General features: G+C 54.2%; 1 protein-coding gene across 4 annotated transcripts; it reads left to right on the forward strand.

Annotated features, from left to right (window-relative positions):
- Positions 1–1,967: 1,967 nt before the first annotated feature.
- On the forward strand, positions 1,968–21,139 carry KMT5A (lysine methyltransferase 5A). Of its 4 annotated transcripts, none has more exons than XM_036080575.2 (8): positions 1,968–2,016; positions 7,489–7,610; positions 8,783–8,939; positions 11,781–12,000; positions 12,400–12,487; positions 17,123–17,182; positions 18,364–18,554; positions 19,269–21,139. In XM_036080575.2, exons 1-8 carry the CDS (start codon positions 2,007–2,009, stop codon positions 19,477–19,479), a joined length of 1,059 nt encoding a protein of 352 aa, XP_035936468.1. In that variant the 5' UTR covers positions 1,968–2,006; the 3' UTR covers positions 19,480–21,139. The 4 variants fall into 4 exon arrangements, with proteins under 4 accessions (XP_035936468.1, XP_035936478.1, XP_035936459.2 ...); XM_036080585.2 differs by lacking the exon at positions 1,968–2,016 and adding an exon at positions 6,924–7,220; XM_036080566.2 differs by lacking the exons at positions 1,968–2,016; positions 7,489–7,610 and adding an exon at positions 6,924–7,220.
- The last annotated feature ends 3,220 nt before the right edge of the window (positions 21,140–24,359 follow it).

Genomic DNA, 24,359 nt, shown 5'->3' on the forward strand with positions numbered 1-24,359 from the left:
TGATCCCAGGGTCGTGGGATCGAGCCCCACATCAGGCTCCCTGCTCAGCGGGGAGTCTGCTTCTCTCTCTCCCTCTGCCCCTGCTCCTATGCTCTCTCTCTTGCTCACTCTCTCAAATAAATTTAAAAAATCTAAAAAAAAAAAAAAAAGTTGCACATTCCACCAACCAAGCCAGCCAGGTGCCCCTAAGATTATCTTTTTTTTTTTTTTTTTTAAGATTTATTTATTTATTTATTTGACACAGAGAGACACAGCAAGAGAGGGAACACAAGCAGGGGGAGTGGGAGAGGGAGAAGCAGGCTTCCTGCTGAGCAGGGAGCCTGATGTGGGGCTCAATCCCAGGACCCTGGGATCAGGACCTGAGCAGAAGGCAGACGTTTAACAACTGAGCCACCCAGGTGCCCCTAAGATTATCTTTTTAAAATGTGGTTTCTTGTTTGTTTCTTCCCTAAAAAATATGGGGAAGGATCTGTGTCTTATTCATCACTGTATCTTTGGGGTACCAAATGGTGCCAGGTATACAGTTTAAGTGTAGAATAAATGCATTAAAAAATTATTTATTATTTACTTTAAAGATTTCATTTATTTATTTGACAGAGAGAGCATAAGCAGAGGGAGCGGCAGGCAGAGGGAGAGGGAGAAGCAGGCTCCCCGCCGAGCAGGGAGCCCGATGTGGGACTCGATCCCAGGACTCTGGGATCATGAGCTGAACCACTCAGGCATTCCTGACTCTTGGTTTCTGCTTAGGTCATGATCTCAGGGTCGTGAGGTGGAGCCCTGCCTCGAGCCCCTCGCTCAGCAGGAGTCTGCTTGAGATTCTTCGCTCCCCCACTCCTCCCTCCACCTCAAATAAATAAATAAAATCTTAAAAAAAAAAGTGTCACTCTCTACTTTTCCCAGTGCTTTCACATACATCACCTTATTTAGCTTTCCTTCATTTTTCGCTGCAATGGTAGGGTCCTTGGGCAATGGCGAGGACGCCAAAATCTTCTTGGGGACCAGAGAGACAGTGGATGAGTGACCTCTGCCTACATCTCCAGGAGGGACCCCAGAGAAGAGCTGTAACTGGACACCTTCCCCGTGTTCAAAGCAAAGATTATCGAAGACATATGTGTTTCTCTGGGGACTTACTCGTAGGGTCCCCAGAGTGGGGCACAGGGCGGGGTTGTTTCCCTGAGATTAAGGTAGCCATCTAGTGGACTCAGAGTCTCAAGACTGATCCAGGCCCTGCAATTAAACTGCTGGGTGATCTTGGGCAGCAAGTAAGTTACCTGATCCTCCTGGTCGCCTCTCTTTCTCCATCTGGGAAATGGGTAGGTAACATGGGCTAGGATTTCTGAGGTTCCGGAAGGTTCATCCTCTGACCCATTTAGTTGGTAGCTGTGCCAGCTGGTTTTGAATACTGGAAGAACAGGCTCAGTAAACCTTTCAAACTTAGGAATGAATGAAATAAACTGCTGTCGGAGTCAAGGGGCTGGAGACGCCAAACTGTGGGGAGAACTAGGGTTTGCAGGTCATAAGGGGAGATCGAGGGGTCAGAGGTCGGGTTCCTGTCAAACCCGAGAAGAACCGGAAGTCCCAGACCCGGTCCACTCTGAGCCCGGGCCTCCAGCCGCGTGACTAAAGCTCCCGAGGCGGAGCTTCAGCACCGGGAGAGGGCGGAGTTTGGGGCCTCCCAATGGCATCGCGGGTGTCCTCCCACCTCAGCCAATCAGCGCAGGGAGACGGTAAAATTTAAACCCCCTCCCACCTCCTCCGCCGGGACCTGTCCCTAAAGCGCTTGTAGAAAGTGCGTCCGCTTGCCCCGCCCCCGCCAAGGAGGCGGGAAGAAGGGCGGGCTTTCCCTCCTGAGTTCGCCTATCACAGAGGGCAGCCTGGGGAGAGGCGGGCAACTGCGCCAATCAGGGCAGCAGCCGTAGCTCCGCGGAGCAGTTGGCTACAGTTGTTGCAACTTTTTTCGAAAGCTGCGTTTCCCGGGAGATCCTAGGCGGTGACAGAGCCGGGCCATGGCTAGAGGTATTTGCCCAGGTGGTCAGCGCCGGGGCGGCTGGGGTGGGGGGTCGCGCTGAGCGGGGCACCAGGGTGGCGGGAGCGGCAGCGGGGAGGCGCCCTGCTGAGAGGTCTGCTCGGACGGAGCGCGGAGACGGGGCTGGGGGGGTTGTTGCGGAACCTTCTCCGACCTACCCCCCCGCCAAGTCTCCAGAAGTCCCTCCCACTCCCATGCCTCGGTTTCTCCTTTCTAAAGTGTGGGCACCCGCTGGCCTGCCTCTCCAGGGACAACAGATCCATATGTCAAAGCTCTTCGGAGACTAAAGCGCAGGGCCCCTCCAGGGAGTGGTTGTTACTGATACGAGGAGGGGGGAAGGCAAGGCTTCGCCCATTTCGGGGCTCTCTCTCGCTGGGAAAGGAGGTGACTCCGAGGCCAGGGCGCAGATGGGTAACCTCCATCGTGGGGAGCGCGTCGGCGTGGACACCGCAGCAGGCGCCTTCCGTCTCCGTGCCCTGAGTCACCTCATTTTTGGGTTGAGATGAGTCCCATGGCACCACCCGGGGCGACCCTTCGTCACGCTGCAGCTGGTCAGGACTCCTGCCCACGGGACATGGCTCGGGTGGGATTGTCCAGCCGCGGGAGGCGATGTCCCTGCCTTAAGCCCTTCTTTGCACACTTAGTTTGCTGTCAGCACAACAAGACCCACGTTATGCGGCAAAGTGATCTCCAACCGCTGGTCATTTCCAGCCGCTGTGTCTCCTCCATGCAAAAACTTGAGCGTGATGGTTGAGTAGAATTATTATTAAAGAAAAATTAGTTGAGGTTTGACATTTTTCTCAAAATCCCAAGGCAGTACAGGTTAGTAGGAATTTGCCTTAATGCAGTATGCTCCCTATAAAAATTATAATGAATAAAATAAGGATTCATTCAGCAAATATTTATTGGGCACCTTTGTTTTCAGGCCCTGCACCCAGCTGCATCCTTTATTATCCCAGAGTCCTTTTAGGGTCTTTTGGGACAACCCAGATTCTGATTAAGAAATGAGGCAAAGTGAACTTCAAGTTAACGAGCATCATAACCCAATCCACAGAGAAAGCTAAGACGAATTTTTTTTCTTCAGAAAAGTGTTAAGCATCTAAAAGTATATTTAAAAGTATCTGACAAATCATAATAAATCTATGCTTCCCTGATTCATTTTTCCCATTAGAGCAAAATCATTCAAGCTAACTGTTTCAACAGTAGGGCCTTAAAAAAGGAAAAAGATGGCTTGCTCTAATTAATCTATAGGGAAAACAAAACTAAGCAATTTGCCACTGAAATATGTAAATACTTAATATAGGCAAATAATAATTACCATTGAGGACCAGGCATTTTATTATCTCAGTTAATCTTTACAAATTGTTATTCCCATTTTTCAGAGGTGGAAGCTTGAAGTCCAAAGTCACTGTCTAGACTCTGGCCATGCTGTGCCTTTGCTTCTTACACTCTGTCTCCCTTAGCCAAAGTGAAGACAAGTGTTCCCAGCTTCTACCATGGCAGGCTTACAAATCACCTTTGTAATTTATTGGTTAGTAATTCTCCCTATCTCGCCTGACCCCCGAACTAGTAGTTACTTCTTTCTTTCTTTCTTTCCTTCTTTCTTTCTTTCTTTCTTTCTTTCTTTCTCTTTCTTTTTCTTTCTTTCTTTCTTTCTTTCTTTCTTTCTTTCTTTCTTTCTTTCTTAGTAGTTACTTATTTCTTAAGGCTTCGTTACTCTTGTAGATTATTAAATTTGAGCATTTGGTAGTGTAAATATCAAATCATTTAGAATACTTCGAATGAAGAGTCAGGCTTTTTCTTCTAGAAAAGCTGTCTTTGTTGCAAACTTGTAGTTCACTTTGAGAACCCTGCTGGGTCAAGGAACAAAATGTTCAGATACCAGGCAACTCCTCTCTGGTTTTGAAGTTTTACAATCATGTAAATATTTTCAACCTTAAGTATATTAGTTTGAGGAGGATTAGTCCATCTGCTTTTCTCCATTTCTGCTGCCAGGGCCAGATGGCCTCCTAATTGGTCTCCCTCTTTCCACTTTTACCATTTACAATTTATTATCCCTCAGCAGCTCGAGTGGTCCCCAAGAACACAGATTTTTATCGTGTGACCTTCACTCCTCCTCCCTCCCCCACTGTTCTTAGGATCAAATCCTCAATCCTCACCATGGCCTATAGGGCCCTGCCTACCCCTCTGGCCTCAATGTGCTCCATCTGTCTTTATGTACACTGTTGTGTCCTTAGCAAGGGCCTGCAACAAAGTAGGTATTCAATAAATGTGGAATGAATGAATTGCTATTTTTGTGTTTGAGTTCAAGGGAAGCAATATACATTCTTTATGGTAGAGTACTCTCATAAGGCAGCCCTGGGTTGAGATCTCAGCTCTATTAACCACTTTAGTCATGTAATCCTCAGTCAAGTGCTTCATCTTCCCTGAGCCTCAACTTCTACATTTTTTTTTTAAGATTTTATTTATTTGACAGAGACATAGCGAGAGAGGGAACACAAGCAGGGGGAGTGGGAGAGAGAGAAGCATGCTTCCCGCCGAGCAGGGAGCCCGATGCGGGGGCTCCATCCTAGGACCCTGGGATCATGACCTGAGCCAAAGGGAGACGCTTAACGACTGAGCCACCAGGTGCCCCTCAATTTCTACATTTGTGAAATAAGAATAGTACCTTCTCCTAAAGGGTTGGAAAGGTTAAATTAAATAATGCATTATTAATAGGGCCTAGCACATAAACATTGAATAAATGTTAGCTATTAGTATCATTCCTGTTGAATTCTATTTCTAGGAGATCCTGGACAACATTAAGAGTTTTTATTTCTGGGGCGCCTGGGTGGCTCAGTCGTTAAGCGACTGCCTTCGGCTCAGGTCAATGATCCCAGGGTCCTGGGATTGAGCCCCCGCATCAGGCTCCCTGCTCTGCGGGGAGCCTGCTTCTCCCTCTCCCACTCCCCCTGCTTGTGTTCCCTCTCTCGCTGTGTCTCTCTCTGTCAAATAAATAAATAAAATCTTTAAAAAAAAAAAAAAAAAGTTTTTATTTCTGCTGTTGGGTATATTTGTTACATACACATAAACACCTCCTGTCCAGAGACAGGAAAGACTGTGTTGAAGGTTACATCAAATGATTTGTATTAGATCTTCTAGTACCAGAGCTGCAGAGTTGAGGAATGGGTGCTAGACTTGGATCTTAATGTAGGTAACCCCTGCATTTGAGGGCCGAAATAGACAAAGCCGTGGCCCTGAGCATGTGTGTGTGGTTGGGGGTGGGGGGTGGGAGGATGTTGAAATAGCATGTGAAGTAGAAAAGATGACCTGAGTGGCTGCTTCCTGTTCTCAAACCACAATTCCCATGATAGTTTGGCGACAAACTGCAAAATTCTCTGCCCTGGAGAGTTAGCGCTCTATTTCAGATGGCGTGACCTGCATGTCAGAGTGTCACTTTAGAATCCGCTTTCACTCTCTGCATAGTCTCTTGGGTATTCAAGTGAGCAGAGTATCCCACCCTACTGGAGTTAGTGTTGGGGTGGGGACTGCCCGGGGGAGGGGATAGATGTAGGAAGGAGGGTGCTCCCCAGCCCTGTCCAGGATGCTAAAGCATGAACTGATTTGGGAGATGTTGTCCTGAGCCTATTCCTGCCATTTAATCCTATTTCGTCTTATCCCTTCTTAAGGGGAGGCAGCTACTTCAAGTGACAGCCATTTGTTTTTCTGTGGATGTTGGAAGGTGCCCTGGGTGGGTTAAGGAATTCAAGGTTCTTGGTTCTTATCCACAAGGACGCTGAGGCCTAGTCCAGGGAAGTGAGTTGGCCGTGGTCACAAAGCACCTCTGGGGCAGATGCAGGGAGAGAAACCCAAGGCTTGCCTCCCAGGCCATGACCCAAGCAGTAGGAGCTAGACGCCCTGAGGTGTCTTGTTTGCATCTATGACTTAGCAGAAATACAGTGACTCTTGGCTGTGGGCCCTCACACCCTAATGGCTTCAGCACAGTGGTGCAGGGCAGTGAGTTCTGCCAACACAAGACACCCCACTGGCTGGAACCCCTGCCTTCCTAGGACATTTTCTCATGGGGGTGGACAGGAGAACCAGGTGACTTGCTAAACGCTTCTGCAACAGCCTCTGTCCCTCCTATCTTGAATTTCCTCATCTGTGGCTGGGAGTGCAGGCTCTGGGGTCATTTGGCCTGGAAATTCATTTTAAGTTCCGAGAATTTGGCCAAAGCTCCTCACTTCTCTGAACCTCAGTTTCCCTATCCGTGGAAAGGACAGAATAATGGTGTGTACCTTCATAGGGCTGTTGTGAGGTTTGGATGAGATGGTGTATGCACGGGGAGCACCCCACCAACTTGCCATTAAAACCACTGGCTCTATCTCCCCAGGGCCTGAACGGGTCAGGTGCAGACCGCCTGGGTTTGACACTTGACCCCGTCGCTTTCTAGTTCTGTGGCCTTAGGCAAGCCGCTGCACCTCTCCTGAGCCCCAGTATCCTCATTTTTAACGGGTTTGCCACAGGACCTGCCCCCCTCTCCCCCCCCCCCCGGAGGGGGACTTGCGGGAGGATTAAATGCCCATAAAACGCTCAGGGAGCACAGGCTCGGGCACACAGGAGGACTCTCGCCTGTGGCGCTCCCCGCTGCTGACTGCGCCTGGCACCGACGGGTCTCCCAAAATATCCGCGGAGCCAGCGAGAGCAAGAGCCTGGCCGGCGCGAGCCCGGGCTGTCATTATCATGTTTCCCACCCCTTCCTCCCCGAGTGGCTGAGCACGCGCGAGAGGGGGCGCGCCCGAGTCGGGATTCGTCGCGGCCGCGCGGCCCGCCCTCCCCCCTTCCCTCCCTCCCTCCGGAGGAGCCTCGCAGCGCCGCCCCTGCCAGCCCCCTCCCCGGGCCGGGAGCCGGACGGTGGGCGGCGGCGGCGGCGAGCGGGCGGGCCGCGGAGGACGCGCCGCCAGCGCCTCCCTCCCAGAGTCCTCGGTCCCGGGCCGGCCGGGGCTGCCGCGGCGCGCTGGTGCCGGGCCCTGCCTCGCAGGCCATGGGGGAAGGGGGCGCCGTGGGGCGCCGCCGGCCCTTCCCCGGGGCGCCGCGGCGGCGCTGGTGGCGGCGGCAGCAGCAGCAGCAGCGGCAGCGGCAGCGGTGGTGGCCGGGCCGCGGCGGCGAGGGCGAGGGCGCGGGGCGCGCCGCCATGGGCCTGGCCGGGCTGCAGGTGGGTGTGGCGGGCCCGGCCGCGCGGGGGGCGGGCGGCGCGCGGGGCCCGGCCGGGCCGGGCGGCGGGAGGGCGACCCGGGCCCCGGCCCGGCCCGGCCGGCCGGCCCCTGCCTCCCGGCGGCGCGGGCGGCCCACCACCGCCAGGCCCTCGGAACATGGCTGCGGCGGGAGGCGCCGCCGCGGCGCCCGGCCCGGGCGGCCCCGCTCCCCGCCCCGCCGCGCCCTGAGCGCCCCCTCCCCCGCTTCCCCCGGGTCCCCCTCTCCAGGCAGGAAGATGTCCAAGCCCCGCGCGGTGGAGGCGGCGGCGGCGGCGGCGGCGGTGGCAGCGACGGCCCCGGGCCCGGAGATGGTGGAGCGGAGGGGCCCGGGGAGGCCCCGCACCAACGGGGTAAGCAGGCACCCTCCCCGCACTCACTCAGCGCGTCCCGAGGGGCCGCGCGGCCGGGCCGCCCCCGCCGGCCCGGCGCCTCGAGCACGTGCGCGCGCCCCGGGACCCCCCGCCCGCGGCCCTGGGCCCAGGGGCGGGGGGTGCGGGCGTGCGGGCGGGGCGCCCGGCTCGGGCAGCTTCCTTTTCTGCTGCCTGCCTGGGAGTGGCGTCCACACTGGCTCCGCCATGACCCTGGCAATATTTGACCTCGGAAAAGTTTGTGTCTTTATGGCATTTCCGCACCCCGAGACCCAGCTACCGCGGCGGTGGCTGCCTTCCCAGGGTGTGCGGGGCCTGGCCGGGACCCTCAGAGAGGTCACGGGTCTCGCTGACTTGGTGTTTAAAGGTTCCCCAGGCAGAAGGGCCCTAGCAGTGTTTCTGGGGAAGCCCTCCTCCATTCTGTGCTTACTCAGAGGCGAGGGAGGCCCCACGCCCAGAGACGCCCCACCCGCCTGCCCACCCTCCTCCTATTAATGCCAAGATGCCATTTGCAGTAGAGTGACCGCCCTGCATGCGCTGGCTCTAGGCTCTGCTTTTATTAAGCTCTCCACCCCCAACCCCACCCCTCAGTTACCACTGCAGTCCAGTCCCGCAGTCCTGGGAGGCTGCTGGGCTGCGTTGATTTGAGAGGGGCCAGGCTTGGGCACACTGAAGGCTCAGGCGGTAATGACGAGTCCTGCCGGAGGCCTTCAGGACCGAGAAGTGGTTAATCAGATTCCCTGAGGCCTGTTTCTGTGCTAAGAGCTCCTGCAGCTCCTGCCAGGGGAGTTCGCTCCTGCACATAGGCCAGCCCTTCAAATTCTGCAGTCGTTCAGTCCGGGTCATTCTGACCCGTCTGCTGCTGGTAGGTTGTCTGCTTCTGGTATACGCCTTGGTATAAAGCTGGCTTCCTGCCGGCCAGATGTGTCCTTAGTGACCAGAATTCGAGACCACATGAGTTCAGGAAATGTCTAACTCGGACCTGGGAGATCGTAAACCTTCCACTGTTCTCCCAGGGCTGGCAACTCCTGGTGGCCTGCTTTTGAGAGATGGTGTCGGTTTTTGGTTTCGGTTATTCTGAGTGCCCTTCTCCGCCATTTGCCCTGGGATCTTCTTCTTCAAGCCTCTTTCAGAACATGCATTTGTCGTTTTAGGAGAACGTATTTACCGGGCAATCAAAGATCTATTCCTACATGAGCCCCAACAAATGCTCTGGAATGCGTTCCCCCCTTCAGGAAGAGAACTCAGTTGCACATCACGAAGTCAAATGCCAGGGGAAGCCATTAGCCGGACTCTACAGGAAACGAGAAGGTAAGGCTCTGAAATGGCCCTGTTCTGACCACAGCTGGTCGGGTTGCAGAAGCCTCTCTCCTTCCTAATTGTGCACATATATTAAATGTTTATCCAGCCTTTTCAAACCCAAGTTCAAGGGTTTGAACCACGTTCTGTCTTGCTGCTAAGAAACAGACAGAGGAGAAGAGTGGCCTGTCCCGGGGTGTGTGCCCTGTCGGTCTAACAGGTTTTCCCTGCTTTCACAAGAGTTAGCATGTCCTTCAAGCTTGAGTGTGTTGCCAAGTTGCAAAAATAACACCTGAGCTGCAGATGAGGAGGCTCACATGTACCCAAAGTACAGAAGTTACGAGTCTGGGCGGTACAGGCCAGGTGCTGGCAGCCCTAACTGTGTTGTGGGAACGTAGGGAACTGACTTCCTTCCCTCTTTTGAGCTGGCCTTGACCTCATTTCTGAGTTTCTTTCCACTCAAGTGTTCAGTGCTGCTTTCTGAAGCAGTATACTCTGTAGTGAGGTTTGGAGTTAAAATACTGAACAAGAACATACATAGTTACTGAAAATTCTGTTGCTCTCTTCCAAATGTTTCCCCTGTTAAAGCTGCAGTGGGGACTAGGAGCTTTCCCCAGTGCACCACGCTCCCTTCTAATTAAAACTTGCCTTAAAGAAGCAGAACTCTGGCTGCCAGGGGCTCCGGACGAGGAAGCCTCGTAATTCATTTACAGAAAGTGCCATAAGTGATGGTGAGGCCAATGTCCGGGGCCAGATCTGAGCGCCAGGCGTGGGGAAGCCCAGAGCCAGGGGTAGGAGCCGGGCCTCGGCTTGATTCCCCGCCCAGGGCAGTGGGTGATACTGTTTCAGTCAGTCGTCAAATGACTTGGGTTCTAATCCTAGCTCTGCCACTTCCAAGGAGAGGCTGGGGCAGGTCACTCCGCTTTTCTGAGCCTTCGTTCTTTCATCTTTGAAGTGGGAGGGAGAACTCCTACTTCGCAGGGCTATTCTGAAGATTGGTGAAAGCATGGGTGCAGAGGGCTTTGTACAGTGCTCCACACTGGCCCCCCTTCCTGGGCTGGCCTGATCCTTGCTGCATCGGCAGCACTTAGACGAGCCTCCACCGAGTAGGGGCTGGGTGGCGAATGGGCTCTCCCTGGGTGGTGGTCAGGCAGTCTCCCATCCCTCCTGGAGTGGGGTGGAATGTAAATGATCCTCAATGGTGGCATGGTACATAAGCTTATTTGACTTACAGTGTCACTAAATGGCCACAGTTAGGATTTGGGGCCAGATATATTTGGAGGAGAGCCCAAGGGCCAGGCTTTTGTCCTTGATTCTCAACCCTTTTTCTGCTTTGACTCAGACTGACGTGGTCGCTGACGTTCATGGGCATCACGCACTCCTAGGGTTTTTATGGGTGATGTCTTGGACTTCACTCCCTCTGGTTCCGCTGAAGGCATGTAAGGCAGTGAGAATGGCCTGGCTGGATTTGGATGTATTTAGTTTTCTTTTTAGCTTATTTATTGAGCTCACATATCATGGTGGTCGCCGTTTTAAAGCGTACAACGCAGTGGTTTTTAGTCTCTTCAGAGACAGGCACAACCATGACCAACTGTCTGGTACCAGAACATTTCCTCACCCCACAAAAGAAGCCTTGTGCCCATTAGTCTCTCCTCATACCACCTCTCCCCCAGCCCCTGGCAACCACTAATCTACTTTCTATCCCTGTGGATTTGCTGGTTCTGGACATAAGTAAATGGAATCACGCAGGATCTGTAGCCTTGGGTGTCTGGCTTCTTCCACTCAGCATCATGTTTTCAAGGGCAGGTGTTAAGATTTCGCTCCTTTCCGTGGCTGAATAATATTCCGTCACGTGGATGGACCCCAGTGTACTCACCCAGTCATCAGTGGATGGACATTTGGGTGGTTTCTCCTCTTTGGCCATTGTGAATAAGCTGCCACAAACATTCACATACAGGTTTTTTGTGCGGACATATGTTTTTAATTGTGATCGCAGCCGCCTAGGCGTGGAATTGCTGGGTCATATGGTAACTCCATGTTGAACTTTTGAACAACTGCCAGACTCTTTTTGAAAGTGACTGCGCCATTTTACGTTCCTACCAGCTACTTATTATTTACTTATTGTTTTTTTTTTAAAGTAAGTCTTTTTTTTTTTTTTTTTAAGTAAGTCATTTTTTTAAAAAGTGAATCATTCACCCACACTGGTGCTTCACAACTATTTTTAGTAACGAATCCTTTTTGCCGTCCCTCCCGGCGCCGCACTGACCAGTGTCAGGTCACTGTGCTGAGAACCACCATGAACGTAGGGCTTTGGCCCCGTTAGAAGAGGAAATGTTTTTTTCTTAAGAGTCTGAAATGAAGCATGCCAAGCGGCTCTTGGGGAAGAGGTCTTTGCTAGGGAAGAAGTTCTGCTTTATTACCTTATTCCTGTCCATCAACGCTGGCCCACTCTGGGGATTTAGCTTTTCTCCTGGGGTCTGCAGGAGATCAGAAACGTTCACAGACTAGATGGGAGCAGTCCTTCCACCATGTCTATCCACTCATCAGGAAGTACACTGCAAATATCTTACTATTTTATTTGTCAGCGATACTTCAGTAAAGCTGAAGAAAAAAAAAAAAAAGATGCAGACGAACAGCTCTGCCCAGTGTGTGGGTCCGAAAGTAAAGCTACATGCTTCTCCCCCCGAAGCCGTTGGTAGACACGGGGTCTCACAGGCGGGGGGCGCTGGCGCCTGGCACACCCAGGGTCCTCTCTCCTCTGAAGGCCTGTCTTAGAATGCAGCTGAGGGTCGAGAGATTGGGACACGGAGAGTGGAGTCTAACCCTCTGTCTTTCCCCACGCTCTGCCTGCAGAGAAGAGAAACAGTGGGAACGCGGTACGGAGCACCATGAAGTCCGAGGAACAGAAGCTCAAAGACGCCAGGAGAGGTCCCCTGGCACCTTTTCCAAACCAAAAATCTGAAGCAGCAGAACCTCCAAAAACTCCGACCTCGTCTTGTGATCCTGCCATTGCCGCCGTGGCCAAGCCAGCCCTGAAAAAGCCCGTCAAGGGCAAACAGGCCCCTCGGAAAAAGTAAGTGCCTTCCGGAGCCCTTCCCTGCCACGGCGCGGCGTGCTGCCTCTCACCCCGGCGGCCCCGGCTCAGGTGCTCGCTAGGGGGAGCAGGGCCCCCGCCCGGCGTCTGTGTCATCGGGGCTCAGGTGCCGTGCGTCACCACCGGGGACACTTACTTGTCAGCATGTCAGTCTGGCCCGAGTCCAGAGCTCAGGAGCTCTTCCCCCCCCCCCCCCCCAAGAGGAGGCAGCCTGTCTCTTGACGCTCCGACGCCCCCTTGGGCAGGTGAGCCTGCGTGAGCGCAGGTCCCGGTGGACAGAGGTGTGGAAGTGACACGATCGCTGAGGATGGCGTGCCTCCGGGCCGCATGCGTCTTCAGTGCTCATCCTTGTTTTCTCCTCTCCCCTTCCCGCCCCAGAGCTCAAGGGAAGACGCAGCAGAACCGCAAACTCACGGATTTCTACCCGGTGCGCCGGAGCTCCCGGAAGAGCAAAGCTGAGCTGCAGGTAGAGGCCGCGGCTTTCCTCCGGGCTCGCGGGGCTGCCGGGGGGGGGGGGGGGGGGCGGGCATGTTCTCTGTGGCGGCCGTGGCCTAGCGGGCGTCATCCTGACGTGGGGGGTCACCCGAGGCTCGGTACGACGCGTCCGTGAAGGCGCATGGCGTGGCGCGGCCAGCGGTCCGGTGACAGCGTCTCGTCCAGGCGTGTGGGGGGGCCGAGGGAGCCTGGGACCCCGGGGGCCGCGTGGTCTTTGCGAGGCTTGTCCGTCTGCTCGCCACGCGCTCCGTGGCGCGTCTCAAGGGGGCACGGAGCAGTGGCTTGGAAGCCACTCATGGTTGTACGACTCGGGCCAGTCACGCGTCTGTTCTGTGCCTCGGTCGCCCTGTGTGTCCGGCGGGGCAACAAAGCACTAGCTTGTAGGGGTGTAGCCGGGAGGGCCGGTGCGCTGGGGCACGAGGAGCTGGGAACCGGGCCTGGCCCCCGGGGGGCACCGGCCAGCGGTTACACTGCCGCCGTTGCTCCCCGTAGCTGTCACTTCCCGCGGCGCCTCTGTCCTCGCTCCCCCGGGCTGTGGCCCTAGGAGGTGGGAAGAGCAGGCCGGGCCCCCGGGTCTGTAGGCTGCGAGCGGCTCCGCAGTCGGCCGTCCGGCGGCAGCGGGTCAGTGTTTGGCGCGGGGAGGTGCGGTCCTGGCCTTTCTGTTGAGGAGCCGGACCCCAGGACCCCGGGCGCCGTGTGCCCTGCAGCCCCCCGCCCGCCCGCAGCCTCACAGCCAGCCGGGGGGCAGGAGCAGAGCTCGGATTGCCGCCCCCACAGAGCGGCGGGGAAGTTCCATGCGCACCGCCCCCCCCCCCAGCCTCCTCCCTGAGGCCTTGTCGGTTTTAGCTTTTCAACCTGAACTAGACTCCTTCCGCATTTTGTGGGTTAAAACCGTAGATGCCGATACGGCAATTTAGCATTCTCTTCCTCTGCTTATTTGAATTGATGAGGCTTCCTTTAAAATAAATGAGAGAAGGGGTCCATCCCCCGCCCCCCAGAGAGCAGCTTTGGCTTTATTTCTTTAGAAAGGCAATGTCTTTGAGCCAAGAACAAGCTGTTATAAAATGTTTGCCTGCAGTGGGAGGCCGTGCTAGGTCGGTCTCACAGCACTGCAGAGGGCGAGGTGGTGCCAGGCCCCGGAACCCCAAACACCTCCCAGCCGCGGTCGGGGCTGCGGTGCCCACACAGGGAGCGCTGGGGGTTCGCCGAGGCCTGCCACGGGCTGCAGAGCGGGGGCAGCTCAGTTTGCCTTTTTAATGAAAAAGAAGGGCTTTTCTGGCTGGAGGAGGGATGTGATGCAGGTCTGCAAAATGTCGCAGCAGATGAGCAGAAGGGAGCAGACACTCACTTCTCTGAAGCTTGGTCTGCAGCTAGTAAGCTCGCCATGTCACCAGACACAGAGCCAGTGGCGAGGAGAGCCGTGCCGAGCTCCGCTTGTTTGGGGTGGCTCTGCTGAGTGACCTCCGGGGCCAGGGGGCTGCTGGCCCGGCGGGAAGGCGGCTGTCGGCTGAGGTGGCGAGGCTGTGGTTGGCCAGGGCGGTGTCTTCTCTGGATGGCACAGGTAAAGCTCGAGGCTGGGGCAGCTGGGCCTCATCTGAGGGGTGAGGTCAGTCCTGACCTGCCTGCTCTTTGAGGCCCCAGAAACCACGGCCCAGGCACAGGGGGCATAAGAGGGGGCTGGGGGTAGCCAGAGGAGAAACTAAAATTAAAACCTCTGCGGATACTTAATTGAGTTTGAAGGCAGAGCGGGCAGGGCCAGGGCCAGGGAAGAGGGTGGACACTGGGCCTTGGAGAGATACCCTGAACCCCTCGTTGTTTTGCTGCGGGGGCCCCTTAGCTGGTTGGCCTGCTTGTGGGTGGGGTGACAGCCTGCACTGGGGCAGTGCCCCGGCTTCTTTCTCCCCAGCCCAGCCCCGGGCCTGATGTGCAGAGCAGCCTCGACCTAATTCAGACCTTGCTTACCTCCCACTCAGTCTGCCTCTGGCAACCCCCCCCACCCCCGCCCTGCCCAGGCTGCTGCCTGCCTGATTTCTCTTCGGAAGCCTGGAGCTGGTTGGTGCATGCCCCCAAGCACTGAGCCTCCAGAACGAAACTCAGACTGCGGCTCTGCATTCAGGGCATCTAGCCTGCGCCCAGCTTCCCCAGCTCAGCTCCTCTTGCCTCATTCAGTCCCAGCAGGAAAGTCCCCGGGTGCCTAGCCCACCATCAATCCCGGTTACAGAGCTCACTGCATTTCTCCCTGGTCTGGTCTTCTTCGCACACTAATTTTTCAGCAAGGTGGTTGTGTGTGTGATGTGTATGTGTTGATGTTGCTGTGCTTGAGGGCTTACTTTGTGCCAGGCACTGTTCTCGGCCAGGATATCCCACGGCATACAAGATCTCCTGTTCTCAGGGAGCTTATATTCAAGTGGAGAGTGATAAACAACTTAAAAAAACAACAACCAAAGAACAAGATAATTTTAGATAGTCCTTTGACATTAATTTAATAAAACAGAGTAGTGTGAAAGCAACAGTGAGGCTAAGGCTACTTTAGCTACAGTAATCAGGGAAATTTCACTGAGGGAGGTGCCTTTTGAACAGAGCTTGGAAAGAAGGGAGGACACAAGCCAGGTGAATGGATTGGGGAAAGGGTGTTCCAGGCAGGGGGAAGAGCACGTGCAAAGGCCCCGAGGCAGGAACTAGCCTGGCCCTCTAAGAGAGTCATCAGTGTGGCCAGAATGTGGGAGAAGGGGTGAAGATGGCTGCTGAGGCAGGGCTGGGACCCTGCAGAGCCTTACAGGCCATCGGAAAAGTGGATTTTATCCCTGTAGCAGTGAGAAGATATGGAAAAGCTTTTGCTTCTCTTTTTTTTTTTTTAAGGTTTATTTATTCATTTCAGAGGGGGAGGGACAGAGGGAGAGAGAGAGAGTCTCAAGCAGGGTCCCACTGAGTGCAGAGCCCAACGCGGGGCTCGATCTCACGACCCTGAGATCATGACCTGAGCCAAAACCAAGAGCTGGGCACTCAACACACTGCACCACCCAGGCGCCCCAAGCTTTTGCTTCTCTTTAAATAAACTTTTTATTTTGGAATAATTTTAGATTTATAGAGGAGTTGCAAAGATAGTGCAGAGTACCCCCATAGACCGTTTACTCGGTTTCCCCATCATTAACACCTTCCATACACTGTCCTGGTACATTTGTCACAGTGAACCAACATTGGCCCATTACTATTCAGTAAACTTTTTGGAAGGCTTTAAGCAGGGAAATGACATGATCTTATGTACATTTTTATTTTATTTTATTTTTATTTATTTGAGAGCGAGAGAAAGAGCACACGAGCGGGGCGAAGGGACAGAGGGAGCAGGGAGCCCGACGTGGGGCTCGATCCCAGGACCTTGGGATCATGACCTGAGCCAAAGGCAGACGCTTAATGACTGAGCCACCCAGGCGTCCCATTTTTTATTTATTTTTTAAAGATTTATTTATTTGAGAGAGAGCAAGTGAGAGTGGGGGGCAGGAAGGGAAGAGAGAGAATTTCAAGCAGACTCCCTGCAGAGCACAGAGCCTGATGGTGGGGCTCGATCCCATGACCCCAAGAGATCATGACCTGAGCCGAAACCAAGAGTCGGACGCTTAACCGACTGAGCTGCCCAGGCGCCCCTTACGTAGCTTTTTACAAGACCCCTCTGGCTGCTGTGCGGGGAATAGAGTGAAGGGGTGGTCAGAGCGGACGCCAGGAGCCCGGGGAGGCGGCCGTGAAAGCGCTGGGGTGTGGGCTGGAGGCAGGGCTGTCTGGTGCGGCTCTTGCGCGGTGTCTGTAAACCTACAGAGACCCGGGCTCCGCGTCACGCCACAGGCGTTCAGTACATCCACGTGGAGAGGGACCGAGTCCGTGCGCGCTGCGGGTGGGGCCGCCGGCCCGGCTGGGTCTGTGCTCGGCGCTGGGTGGAGGCCTCGCCTGTGAGCCCAGCCGTGGCAGCCAGTGGAGGGCCTGGGCTTCTGGTGGTCTCTGTGTGGCTCCCCGTGCCTCCCCGCAGTCCCGGGCACTTGGATCTGGGAGGGAGGTGGTGGCCCCGAGGGGCCGGTGGGGCCAGGAGTGTCCGCTCCTGTCTGACTTCTTTGTTCAGGGTGGTCCTGCCTCTTGGGGGTGGGAGGCATGTTCTCATCCGTAGCAGTGGCTTCATGGAGACCCAGGTCAAAGTTCCTGAACCAGGGTGCCAACAGGGGCCATCAGACAGGAGGGACGTGACGTACACCCGCCCCTTCGAAAGGCACAGCCTCTCATCTGCCCTAGCCGATTTTATATGAAGTCAAGAGTCATGATTTTTTCATGTTGGCAATTTAGATGGTTTAAAAAACACTGCACGTGCCAAATAGAACCCAGCCCCCAACCCAGTTCTGCAGTCGGGCCACCACTGTGTCCCTCCTGGTCCATTTGAGCCCCAGGTGGCAAACTGTCCACAACAGATGGGCAGTGAGAGACAGATGGGGCTGTGGGGCGTGGGCGTCTTTGGGGACTGATGTCACGGAGGCCAGCCGTGAGTGACCTGCGGGTGGTCCAGGCTGCCCAGAGTGGCCCAGGAGAGAATGCTGAAGTGCTTCTTGTTTCTCTTCCCTCCACCCAGTCTGAAGAAAGGAAAAGAATAGACGAGTTGATTGAAAGTGGGAAGGAAGAAGGAATGAAGGTAAGGGGCAGCAGGGTCTACTGCTTGGAGGCTGAGGCTGGAAGGTACAACCCCCCCCCCCCCCCCGCTCCTCAGCGCCCGGCGGCCGGCGGGCTGCCGTAACCCCGTTAACTAACTGCGGCTAGTCAGACTCTTAGGTTGTCAAGGGGCCAGATACGAAATCTGCCCAGGGAGCATCTCGGGAAGGAAACACTAATGGTTTTTATACGGGAAACGTTATCCTGAGAAAACTTTTTAAGATTGCGGTAAAATACGTATAACATAAAACGTACCATTTTAACCCGTTTAAAGTGTACAATTCCGTGTCGTTAAGTACGTTCACAGTGTTCTGTAACTATCATCCCTGTCTAGTTCCAGAACTTTCTCATCCTCCCAAATGGAAACCCTGCACCCAGTAGCCGTCAGCCCCCACTCCCCCAGCCCCAGCTGTGTGCCTGTTCTGGACATGTCCTATGAATGGAGTCACAGAGTAGATGGCCTGTCGTAGCTGGCTTTCTTTCATTTGGCATGAGGCCTGGGCAAACATTTTTCCTAAACTGTTTTCCTGGGAAACGACAGGGCCCAAGAAATTTCCTTTATTCTCATGTATTGCAAACACTGGGTGGATGAGAGGGGCGGAGCCCTACAGTGGCCACCGGGTGGGTCTGGGCTGGGACTCGAGGCTCAGAAAAAAGCTCCAGTTCCACACACCCATCCAGGAGGACCCCAACTTAAGTCTGGGCCCCGCAAGCAGTCACCCTGCAACCCCATTTATAACGGAGCAAGGAGAAGCACGGGAGGGTAAATTCCAGAAAAAAGGAGACACTTGGAACACGGGGTCCTACTACTCCCCAGAAGAGGCCACGTGTGTGGATGTGAGTCGGGCTTTATCACTTCCCTGCCACGTGGCCTTGGACGTGGTTCTGCCTCTCCGAGCCTCCGTTCCCTCCTCTACAAAATGGGGCAACACCCACCCGGCAGATCTCTCCGGAGGCTCACATGTAACAGTGCTTTGCAAAGAGCACAAGGGACCCTTGTGGGGTGACGGGTTGTGGCGACGGTGGAACAGCTGTGTCCGGTTCAGACTGCCCGCCGTGCTGTGTCCGTAGCGCGGGATCTAGGGCACACCTCGGCGAGGGGGGCAAGCGCGGGCCGCTGGCCCTGCGCGGGGTCAGGAAGCAGCGCTTCTCACCTCCCGACAGATTGACCTCATCGACGGCAAGGGCAGGGGTGTGATCGCCACCAAGCAGTTCTCCCGGGGCGAGTTTGTGGTCGAGTACCACGGGGACCTCATCGAGATCACCGACGCCAAGAAGCGGGAGGCTCTGTACGCACAGGACCCCTCGACGGGCTGCTACATGTACTATTTTCAGTATCTGAGCAAAACCTACTGGTAAGTCCGCTGGAGCTTCAAGTGGCTTTTCCGTGCCCTGGCAGAGGACAGGCCTCCGGGCCGGGAGCCACGAGGGCATCCTGCTTCTGGTTTCACTCTTGCTACGTCTTTTTTTTCCAAGCCGCGAAGCGCTCTCCCCCACTTGCCATTTTACCACGTGGGGTTGGAGCTGTTCCGGCTGCCGTCTGAGCAGACGAGAAGCAGAAGCGGGCTAGGCGGGGACAGTCCGCGCCGAGGCTCACCAGGCCGCGCTCTCTCGTGGCCTGCAGCCAGAGCAGCTCTAGAAATCCCTGGCTGCTCCTTTCCCCATATGGCCAGTGCACTCGATTGGGGTTTTTGGTTTTTTTTTTTTTTTTATTAGGCTCTCTTTTTCTGAGCGGTTTTAGGTCCCCAGTAAAATGGAGCAGGGGGTACGGAGAGTTCCCGAAGCTCCCTGCCTCCCCACACGCGCAGCTTCCCCCACTACCAGCCGACTTGATTTGTACTCATTTATCTGTTACGCACTTGCCTCACGCGCCCCCACAAAGAGCCTTTTGCGTTCCTGCCGCCTCCCACCCAGTGCCTCCCTGGGCTCTTAAAGATGGTTTTTTGATTTGAACTGCTTTCCCCGAAACGCGGCCATAAATCGACATCCCACCAGAGTCGAGAGCTGGCGTGACTGGGATCAAAAGCCCCTTTGTCAGTGTAATCCTCTGTCGCCCTCCCTCCCGCCAGTGTGGATGCGACTAGAGAGACAAATCGCCTGGGACGACTGATCAATCACAGTAAATGTGGAAACTGCCAAACCAAACTGCACGACATCGACGGCGTGCCTCACCTCATCCTCATCGCCTCCCGCGACATCAAGGCGGGGGAGGAGCTCCTGTATGACTACGGGGACCGCAGCCGCGCCTCCATCGAAGCGCACCCCTGGCTGAAGCATTAACCTCCCCGCCCTCCCCGCCCCTCCCTCCTTCCACGGACAAAGTGCCCTCAAAGGGAATTGAGTTTTTGGTTTTTTTTTTTTTTACACACTTAATCTTAGCAGATTACTTCAGATGTTTTTAAAAAGTATATTAAGATGCCTTTTCACTGTAGTATTTAAATATCTGTTGCAGGTTTCCAAGGTGGACTGGAACAGATGGCCTTATATTACCAAAACTTTTATATTCTAGTTGTTTTGTACCTTTTTTGCATACAAGTCACACGTTCGTGCTTCCCGTGCATGCAGTCGAGGACGCAGCACAGGTTTTAGAGGAAAGAGTGAACATGAACTAGGAAGCCGGGTGACGCCCGCCTCCCGCCGAAGAGCCAGGACTCTCCTCCCCACGCCCCCGCCGGCGACTCCCGAGGCCCGGCCGGGGTGTTCCCAAGCTCTTGTTTTCCTGACGTCTGGACAGGCGCACATGGAAGTGTATGAATATTTTTTAAAAAGGTTTCGCAGTAAGCTAGTCTTCCCCTCTGCTCTCTTGAAAGCTTACTGACCCAGTGGCCCCCGGGCGCGGGCCGGGCCTAGGTTTACTCTTCCACGGGCTGCCGCTTTTCTGGGCACCTCGAAGCATCAGGGCGGGTAATCAGAGTAGATGTGGGCAGGGAAAAGCATTGCTTGCTCGCCCTGCCGGGGCAGGGTTTCCCAAAACTGGGTTAATTCTTTATAGAAATGTGAACACTGAATTTATTTTAAAAAAAATAATAATAAAAATTTAAAAATTTTAAAAAGACAAAAAAAAAAAAAGAAAAAAACCACAGAAAACAACTTACATGTATATAGGTCTTGAAGTGAGTGAAGTGGCTGCGTTTTTTCTTTTTTCTTTTTTTTCTTTTTTTTTTTTGTTTTGTTTTGGTTTGGTTTTTGTTTTTGTAGAAGAGATTTGAGATGGTACTCTATTCTAATCAAAAATAAAAGTTTTGTAGCGGGACCAGAAATTACTTACCCATTACCACCCTCCCCCCACCCTGACCCAATTCCAATGGGTTGAAAGTTCCAGATCTGCTGTCAGGCTTTCTGTTTGTCAGACCACCTGGTGTCCTTCCTGCAAAAATGAAGATGCAGCCATGAACCGAAGGGGGAACCCGCAGACCCTGAAATGCAGGGCCCCTACCCCAGCCACGGGTGCACCAGCGGAGTGGGCAGGCCCAGCAGCCCAGGGATCAAGGCTGAGGGCACAGTTTTCACCTTGACTGTGATGCAGGAGGACTAGGTAGCTTCCTCCCTCTTGAAGGGGGACCTATTCTCACTCTGGTAACCTGCAGTCCAGGGGGCCGTGGCTCTGGATCCATGACCTGGGGTCTCCCAGCCTCCCCTGGTCCCAGGTAAATGTGAATGGAGACAGGTATGAGAGCCTGTCCTCAACCTTGATGCCCCCCCGGCGTCACCACGGTGCTACCTAAGAAAGTCTTCCCCCCCCCCCCACCCCACACTTGCCTGGTCAGTGGTCAGAGAATTGGAGGAGGATCCGACAGAGTGTGTAAATGTGAGATAAAATGTCTTGGTTGTACCTGTTTGTGGTTTAGCTTTGTATTTAAAAAAAAAAAAAGGAAATAACTTGAAAATTATTTGTCATCATAAAAATGAAACAAAAATTAAAATATTTATTGCCAGGCGAGGCCACCTGTGTGTCTGTTTTTTACGTGGCAGAGAGAGGACTGGAATTTTCTGCTTCACTTTACAAAAGGGTTACACAGCAGGGGCACCCGGCTGGCTCAGTCGGTAGAGCGTGCGACTCTTGATCTCGGGGTTGTGGGTTCAAGCCCCATGTTGGGTGCAGAGATTACTTAAAAATAAAATCTTTTTTAAAAAAAGGGTTACGGAGCAGTATGTGTCTGTCTTGGTGAATGTCCTCCTAGGGGGACAGTCTCTTCATGGTACAGTGGGGGTCATAGGTGCCAGAGAAGATTAAAAACTGATGCATGTTGAATCCTCCCTGAGAACACCTGGCATCATCATGTGCACCCTGTCTTGGCGGGAAGCCCCTCCTACCAGTCCAGATCTCTGTCCCCACCAGCCGCCCGCACTCGAGGCAGACAGAGTCCTTGGTTGACAAGCGGAAGATCTGGCACCAGGAGCAGCTGTGTTGGCCAGCCCGTCACCTTGCACAAATCCCTTTCCTTTTCCGAAGCTGTCCATCCATCACGCTACACCACCTTATCCATCACACGGAAACAGCCTCTGCCCTGCCGACGTGCAGGGGTGTCCTGAGGATTCAGCCGTCATGGATGACTGCATCTTCACCTTGGAGGGAACAGGGTGCACTCGGCCCTGGAACAGCCGGCTGTGTGACCTTGGGCAGGTGACAGCTCTGTGTGCGTCACCTCCCCCCTGGGCGACATGGAGCCATTCTGGTGTGCGCACGCGGGTGATTGCGTTACAGGAGTTCGTACGGGGAAAGCATGTGGAGCACTGCCTCGCACCTAGATACCCCGCAGTCATCCGTGTTTGCTGTTAGGATTGAAACTTGGCTTTTTTCAGGGCGCCTGGGTGGCTCAGTCGGTTAAGCATCTGCATTTGGCTCAGGTCATGATCTCAGGGTCCCTGCTCAGCGGGGAGTCTGCTTCTCCCTCTGTCCCTCCCCCTCCCCCTGCTTGTGCTCTGTCTCTCTCTCTCTCTCAAATAAATAAAATCTAGAAAGGAAGGAGAGAGAGAGAAAGAAAGCAAAGAAAGAAAAAAAGAAAAAGAAACTGCGTTGTTTCTACCATTCACTGTTTCCAAGTGCCCGGGACTGATAGCTAAGAGCCTCCGAGCTCTGATATTTAGTTGCTGTATTTACTTATTCATTTGTAAAGATGATTTCTACGGCAACCACTTCTTGTGCCTTGTGAAACCTGGCTTGGAAACCCACTTCTCAGCTGGTTCCTCCCGATGCTGGGTTTGGAGAAGGAAGCCCGCAGCGTGGGAGCAGTTTTAGCAGTTTTCCGTGGTCACACCGGGCCCCAGCTCCAGGAGAAATGCTCCCGGGATTACCTTCTGGAACTCCCACACCCCAGTGTCTGACTTGACCAAGAGTTGCTAAAATCTGAGCATTCTTTATTGTCTTTTTTCTTTTTTTTTTTTTTTTAGTTTCCCACAGGGATACACAGGAACCAGGGCTGTTTTAACTTGACATTTCTCTCGGAGTGGGTTTTCTTGCCTTACCTATCTCCACGAGGGAGAAAGAGGCAGCTGAGCGTTTATACAGGGGGAACCCCAGGTCTGGAAATGCAGGTAATTTGTATTAATGGCTTACAGACAGCAACACACGATGATCTGTCTGCTTCTAGACTTTCTGGTTGTCCTACAGCCTGGAGACAAGGAGATGGAAACCGAAGCAAGAATGGCTCAGGTATAGGGAAGTGGGCTGCCATCGTTGGGACTCTAGGATGTAAGGCTGGTGCCTTGGAGGGTGGACTTTACATGTCATTCCCAGGAGCTGAGTCTGCTCTGCACTCCTGCAAAAGACAGAGTGCTCCCCCCGCCCCTGCCACACACACACAGACACACACACACACACACTCTCTCTCTCTCTCTCTGTTCTGTGGTCTCACTGCCCCTGTGTGCGGTCTGCCCAGCCTCTGCATGGGGGTTCTGAAGGCAGGATGCATAGATCCGTTTTCCCAGCCAGCTCTCACCTCCAAGGCACAGAAAAGCTTTCTCCTCCCTCCCCCTGTGAAGAGGGGAGCACCCCGTGAGGATGACAGCATCATCTGGGGTTAGAAATCAGGAGCCCCTCATCAACGGCTCTGCCAATATGGCATTCTGGACCGGCCTGAGCGGGGCCAGCATTTCTTGGGAGGCAGAGTGGGTGAAGCCTGGGTTGTGGAGTTTACCTCTGGGTTCGGGTCCGACTTCTACCACTTTGGAGCTGGGATCCTGGACGAGTTCCTCAGCCGCAGTGCGCCGTCACCTTGAGTGCACCACGGGAATGATGACACCCATCCCACAGAGGTGCGGTGAGGCAGCGGGCGAAAAGTCCTCCAAGTGGTGTAGCGAGACACACATTCATCATCAACATGAGTGCTTTTTGGAGAAGAAGGGCACGTTGTGCGTTGCAGGTACGAACCCAGGCCTCAGAATCAGGCCCGCACGTGCATCTTGGGCAGCCACTTCCTAGCTCTGTGACCTCGTGTACTTTCCTCTTTTGGAGTTTCACTTTCCGCATCTGTACACTGGCGGGTTAGTGCTGGTCCCCGGCGCCCCGAGTTGTTCCAGGAATAAGCGAGGTCCATGCAGCAGGCAGACCCTTCAGCAAGCCAGGGTCGGCACCAGCACGACCGGCTCACAGGATGTTCTCAGCAGGCCCAGGAGTTTCTCTGCAAAGAGCGGCCATCTGTTCTCTACAGACTGTATTTCATTGAATCCTAAACGCATTCCCCGCCCCCCACATTTTAACATCTTTGAAATCAGGACGAGCCTTAAAATCAATAGCATCTTAATGTTATAATTTGTCCCATTTTCCTAGCACCGTTTGTTGAAAAGACTGTCTTTCTCCCATTGTATATTCTTGCCTATAGATCAACTGACCACGTAAGTGTGGGTTTATTTCTGGGTTCTCTCTTCTGTTCTGTGGATCTGTCTATTTTTGTGCCGGTACCAGACTGCTTTGATTACTCTAGCTTGGTGGTATATCTTGAAATCTAGGATTGTGATACCTCATCTTTGTTCTTCTTTCTCAAGATGCTTTGGTTATTTGGGGGGCACCTGGGTGGTGCAGTCATGGTATCCGACTGCGTGGTTTCGGCTCAGGTCGTGATCACCGGGTCATTGGATCGAGCCCCATGTCAGGTCCACACTCAGTGCAGAGTCTGCTTATGATTCTCTCTCTCCCTCTCCCTCTGCCCCTCCCCACCATG

This window comes from Halichoerus grypus, chromosome 13 (genome assembly GCF_964656455.1).
Source record: "Halichoerus grypus chromosome 13, mHalGry1.hap1.1, whole genome shotgun sequence".
NCBI classification, from domain to species: domain Eukaryota; kingdom Metazoa; phylum Chordata; class Mammalia; order Carnivora; family Phocidae; genus Halichoerus; species Halichoerus grypus.

Coding starts and splice junctions, on each gene's coding strand:
- KMT5A (XM_036080566.2), top strand. CDS start 7,050: ATGGGGGAAGGGGGCGCCGTGGGGCGCCGCCGGCCCTTCCCCGGGGCG. Junction 7,221..8,782: donor TGGGCCTGGCCGGGCTGCAG/GTGGGTGTGGCG, acceptor TTGTCGTTTTAG/GAGAACGTATTTACCGGGCA. Junction 17,183..18,363: donor GGAAGGAAGAAGGAATGAAG/GTAAGGGGCAGC, acceptor ACCTCCCGACAG/ATTGACCTCATCGACGGCAA.